General features: G+C 35.8%; 1 protein-coding gene across 1 annotated transcript in view; it reads left to right on the top strand.

The window, feature by feature from the left end:
* LOC107731725 (trafficking protein particle complex subunit 11-like) overlaps positions 1–5,830 on the top strand; it is an 18,860-nt gene that overhangs the window by 5,971 nt on the left and 7,059 nt on the right. Inside the window, exons 12-24 of the mRNA XM_016542878.1 lie at positions 1,004–1,083; positions 1,279–1,357; positions 1,468–1,522; positions 1,658–1,803; positions 1,887–1,948; positions 2,095–2,227; positions 2,946–3,076; positions 3,154–3,309; positions 3,414–3,601; positions 3,802–3,950; positions 4,687–4,808; positions 4,914–5,033; positions 5,222–5,287. Of these exons, the coding sequence (XP_016398364.1) occupies positions 1,004–1,083; positions 1,279–1,357; positions 1,468–1,522; positions 1,658–1,803; positions 1,887–1,948; positions 2,095–2,227; positions 2,946–3,076; positions 3,154–3,309; positions 3,414–3,601; positions 3,802–3,950; positions 4,687–4,808; positions 4,914–5,033; positions 5,222–5,287 (1,487 nt within the window). The remainder of the gene's footprint in view (positions 1–1,003; positions 1,084–1,278; positions 1,358–1,467; positions 1,523–1,657; positions 1,804–1,886; positions 1,949–2,094; positions 2,228–2,945; positions 3,077–3,153; positions 3,310–3,413; positions 3,602–3,801; positions 3,951–4,686; positions 4,809–4,913; positions 5,034–5,221; positions 5,288–5,830) is intronic.

Genomic DNA, 5,830 nt, shown 5'->3' with positions numbered 1-5,830 from the left:
TTGTGAGCGCAGTGCTGCTTTGTGTACAGCGTTACCGGGGAAACCGCTATTTTTTTTACCACTCCAAAAGCGGCACCTAGCGGCAAAAAATGATTTTGCATTTTCATTCAAACCAATGCGAAAAGTGAAAAAGTGGGCGGGCAATATGCTAATGCTTCATGTTGACGTCAACATGAAACGCTTGGGATTAGTTTTAAAAACGACTGGTTTCAATGATTCAGAGTCGACTCTTTATTTTGAGAGACAATAACTTTATACACGGTGCACTTTCAGATTTAAAATTTTGCAGGATGTTTTCATTCACTTAGAGCCGTGTTACACGCTGCATGAACGATAATTTTCAAAAATCCATAATAGGGGCACTTTAAGAATCCTGTCCAGAACATGCCATGTTTCACCCGAAAATCCAATGAAGCAAATAAGAAATGTTATTTTATTACATTGTTGTATTGTTTTATTATATATTATTAATTGATTGATTATATTATTAAATTATTTTTATTAATAATTTCATGACAGTTAAGCACATTGACTTAGTCCTTGTTATTGTAATGCAGATAAAAAAAATCTAATTCACATTACTGTAATGTAAAAAAGATTTTACTTGCCCACCAACAACAATAATACATGTCATTTTTAGAACCATATTCAATATGTGCACATGAGAGAAAAGTAATGTAGCATTTTACATTGTTATACTGCAAAAATTTACTGATTAGATTTTTTCCAAGGCAATTAAAAGTCACTTTAGCAATTTCCTTAAAATAGGCTTTTTCTTTATTCAAAGTATCGTTTTTGAAATGTGATTTTTTTTTTAAAACCTGGCATGTTTTTGTTCACCCAAATAGTTCTTGTGTGTCAAATTACATAAAACATAGTAATGAGATTAAAAATACAGTAAAATGGCATGAGTTGTTTCCATCATGGATACATATAAAGCTTGTAATTTACAGACTTACCCAGGTGTTATGAAGTCTTTGACCCAGTGACCTTTAACCCTCAGGCATAGATCCTCCTGATTCTGAGAAGGAGAAACAAGGCATCCTTGCTCTTCAAGTTAAAGAGAGAGACGTGCTTCATTCGGTAGGACTTTATATATCTGCATTTTCTTAAATGCCTGTTATTCCATTAAGTTCAGGTTCATTTGTGAAATTGAAATTAAGGGTCTTGTTTAACGACCAAAAACGTTTTTTTTTACAGAAAAAAAAAAACATTTTACAGATAAAAATCAACAGAATTTCTCTCCTAATGGTTGTATGCGTGTGTTTCTGATGTCAGGAGTTGGTCATTGCTCTCCTCAGTAACGCTGTCGCCCAGTTTAAGAAGTACAAGTGTCCACGAATGAAGAGCCATCTCAGTTAGTCCAAAATCACGCACATTCATCAGCCAGATTTTCAGTTCTTTATTTAATTGCATAGTAAATTAATAACATTTTTGCTTTCTTTTTTTTTCTGTCTCCCTCCGCAGTGGTTCAGATGGGAGAGGAATATTATCATGCAAAAGACTACACCAAAGCATTAAAGTGAGTAAAATTCAGTATATTGCAAGTTTAACCTATATAAATTGAGCTCTGCTTGTGTCAATGGCTCGCAGCTGTATTCCTAATATGAGTTTATAACTGTTTAGTGTGTATAACTGTTGTATTCTGACTCCCCAGACTGTTGGATTATGTGATGTGTGACTACCGTACGGAGCGCTGGTGGTCTCTGCTGACATCTATCCTGTGCACGGCTTTGAAGTGCTCCTACCTCATGGGTCAAGTGAAAGATTACATCACCTACTCGATGGAGCTCGTGGGCAGAGGTTCGTGAACACCATGTACTGACACTCAACTTCACCTCAATTAAAAGTTAATGCATTAATAGGTGTTTATTTGTGTGTTTTAGCCTCTATCCTCCCTGAAGAGCAGAAGTCCAGGATTGAGAAGAATCTAATTAAAGTGCTCATGGTACGTGTGGAAATATAGCTCACAGAGCTGAGTGATACAGCTGAAAGAAATCGTATTTATGTATTTCATATTTAATATTCTGTAAGTTCTGCTGTAGATTGAGATGTAGTGTTCATGAAGTTGACATTTTCTTTTGTGATTGTCAGAATGAAGTCCCACAGCCTGAACCGGACTGTGACCTGGCCTCTGTGAAGACGGCTCAGTCTCTGTGGAGTGACCGCATCTCTCTGGCTGGCAATAATGAGTTCACCATTGAGGTCCAGGACTATGTGCCCTTTGGTGAGGACTCAAAGAATATTCACTTTCCAGCCTTGGGCTGATCGATCATAATCATCGATTTGAGACCTGCATAACTGCATTTCTATCCATAATCCCTACATTTAAAGATATAGCTCACCCAAAAATTCAAATAAACTAAAATAAAATAAACATTTACGTACCCTCATGTCGTTCAAACCTGTATAATTTATTTTTTTCCATTGAACATAAAGGCAAACATTTAGAACAGGTTTGACATCAGTGATGGTTCTTGTGACTGAATGGGATTTAATTTTGTTTGTTGTTTTGTCTTAGTCAAAAGGGTCTGATAAAGAACTAGACTAGGAGCAATAATTGAATCAGCAGTAAGATTGTGCCGTATGGATGTATTTTTGTATATGTTTTGAAAGATGTCTCTTATGCTCATCAAGGCTGCATTTATTTGACAAAAACACAGTAAAACAGTAATATTGTGATCCTTTGATGAACAGCAAGTTCATTTATTTCAAATAAAATTCTTTTGTAAGTAACAAATGTTTTTACTGTCAATTTTCATCAATGTAATGCATCCTTACTGAATAAAAGTATGAATTTCTTTATTAGAAAATCTTACTGACCCCAAACTTTTGAATGGTAACATATATATTATAGATATATCTTTGTTGTGGTCTTCATGCTGGTTTACTTTATGGAACAAAATATAATGATATGTATGTTTATTTTCATGTCCTCCTCTCAGTTCAGTGCAAAGCCAAGTTCCTGTACCCTAGTTTCCACATAGATGAGCCTGTCCAGCTGCACGTCTATGTGAGAGCTGACTGCCCACATCCTGTGCGCTTCTCAAAACTGTGTGTCAGCCTCAGCAACCAGGTACAGCACACCTAACACACACACACACAACTCTATGACATTTGGCTTTGTTCTCAATGACTGTGTTTGAATTGCAGGAGTATAACCAGTACTGTTTGCTGGAGGACGCCTCTAAAGAGAAGGATATTCTAGAAACCTCCACCCAGGAGAACATGTGTCTCGTCCCCGGCAAAACCCGCAAATACTGCTTCAAATTTGTAGCCAAAACGGAAGATGTTGGAAAGAAGATTGAGGTGAAATATATATTTTCATTCATTTTAATTTCATCAGATTTAGTGGTTACATAACTACTCGCATAGTATGTTTTGTTTCATTTTTGTCTGTATTTATCTTTCAGATCACAAGTGTGGGACTCATGTTAGGCAGAGAGACGGGCCGCTACGTCTATCTGAACTGGCGGGGTGGCTGGGGGGATGCTGCCTCTTCCCATGAGACTCTGCAGGCATCCCGCTCCTTTAAGAGGAGGACACGCCTCCCAGAGCAGCAGGTGGATTGGGACACAGTTACTATACAGTCAAGCACTATGTACGTTTAAAAAATATATATATATATATATATATACTGTATATATATTTATTTAAAAAACTAGAAAAAAATGTAATGTCACTGTCAGTACAGAAATATTTAGTGATATTTAGTAATACACATTCCTAGAAGCATCCTTTTGGATTTCAAAATTATAAACATAAAACGGCAATGTTTTCCTTCCCATCATGCCCTTTTAGGATCATCTCCAGAGTGCCTAAAATCTCTGTACAGCTGACTCATGAGCCTCCAGCACTGACCAATGAGATGTACTGTATGATTGTTACCATCCAGTCAGAAGAGGACACTGTGGCCAAAGACATCAAACTTACTGCAGGCCTCAAACCAGGTACAGTACTTACTGTGTTGTCTGGGACAAAATTCTTACTTTGTTTTAGTAAGTGGTTTTTACATTTTAGTGAAACTAAAAGAAAAGCAAATCAAGTCTGATTACAAAAGTAATAGCATACCTCTCAAAGCACATGATTTGAGGTATCATTCATGCCCATAACACATCCCTAACAAACAGTAACTCAAATATGAATTAACCCGGACCAGTATATTTTGTAAACTGTGCAGAAATACTAAGGCTTGAGTGTGAGTCCTACCATTCAAAAGTTTGGGGTTGGTCTTTTATGCTCAACAGAGCTGCGATCATTTGATAATAGTAATAATGTGAAATATTATTTCAATTTAAAATAACGGTTTTCTATTTTAAAATCTGATTTATTCACGTCATGAATTTTCAGCATCATTACTCCAGTCTTCAGTGTCACATGATCCTTTAGAAATCATTCTAATATGCTGATTTGCTGCTTAAGAAACATTTCTATTATTATCAATGTTGAATATTGTTATTGTGCAAACCACAATACGTGTTTTTCAGGATTATTTGATGAATAGAAAGAAAAACAGCATTTATTTGACACACAAATCTTGTCTTGGCTGTCAGTTTTTAACAATTTAATGTGTCCTTGTTGAATAAAAGTATTAATTTCTTAAAAAAAAAAAAATCTTACCAACCCCAAACTTTTAAACGTTAATGTACTTGTGAGTTTATTGTATATTACTATTGTTTCAATTAGGTCAGGATGCCAATCTCACACAGTCAACCCAAATCACACTAAACGGCTCTGAGGTGTGTGATGATTCTCACCCTGCCCTGCTTCCTGACATTCCCCTCGGAGATCTGCAACCTGGACAGAAGGTACTCCTTCTTTTCACTGATTTAACAGATTCAGTTGATTAAAACTGATCGTCAGCTGAGCTTGACTTCTGTATAATGTTGTGTACATGTTTTCTTGTTTGTCAGATTGTGAAGCCCCTGTATATCCACTGCGTGAGCACTGGATCCAGAATATTACTGTTTCACGTGGCCTATTCTGTGAGTGCCACGGTCGAGGGCAAGGACATCAATTGCAAGTGTCACAAAGTATGCAGAATCCTAACACCCTGTCATCAAAACCCATACAATTGCTTGTTAAAAAGGAAAGATTTTGTAAAGATTATGTCAGAGCCAGACATAAACTTCACCCCTAACCCAGTTTCTTGAGGCATAATCTTTACACCAGTGTACCGTTTCATTCACAAATTTGTATTGTGTTTGTTCTTCACCTGCAGGATGAAACTGTTACATTAGAAACGGTTGTTCCTTTTGAAGTGGCTATGAAGTTTGTGTCTAGTAAGGTAAGAGCTGGCCTCCCTGTACACTTGAGTGATGCATTAATAGGGCTGGGTAACAAGTTTGATACTTTTTAGTAGGGCTGCTCGTTTATGGCAAAAATCATAATCACGATTATTTTGGCCAATATTGTAATCACGATTATTTAACACGATTATGAGGGGGCCATATGACCAAAACTTTATATGAGTGATTTATTTAAAGATAGTGATACATATCAAATATATATTTTCTGTAAATAAGGTTGCTATGACATCTACATGGTAGAAGAGACCAGCAGAATTTCAAACAAACAAACAAAAAGTCCTCAAAATTATTGAAAATAATTAAACTGTCAGTAATAAAAAAGCAAAGGACAAATACGATAGAATAAAAAGATACAAATTAAACAAACTGTGCTTTAATGTTTTTTTATGCAAGTCTCAAGCAGTTTACAGCCTACTACAGAAATGAATAATCAAATGTAAAATAAAACAGCATAGTCTTCACTGTAAGAATTTAAAAAATTTGTTTTTTATTAAAGCTACAAAAGTGCTTCACTCAAGAGC

This window comes from Sinocyclocheilus rhinocerous, unplaced genomic scaffold, assembly GCF_001515625.1.
Source record: "Sinocyclocheilus rhinocerous isolate Xijiao unplaced genomic scaffold, SAMN03320098_v1.1 scaffold3446, whole genome shotgun sequence".
Classification (NCBI taxonomy): domain Eukaryota; kingdom Metazoa; phylum Chordata; class Actinopteri; order Cypriniformes; family Cyprinidae; genus Sinocyclocheilus; species Sinocyclocheilus rhinocerous.
Note: the sequence above shows the minus strand (reverse complement) of the source record. Positions and strands in the feature narration are given on the sequence as shown.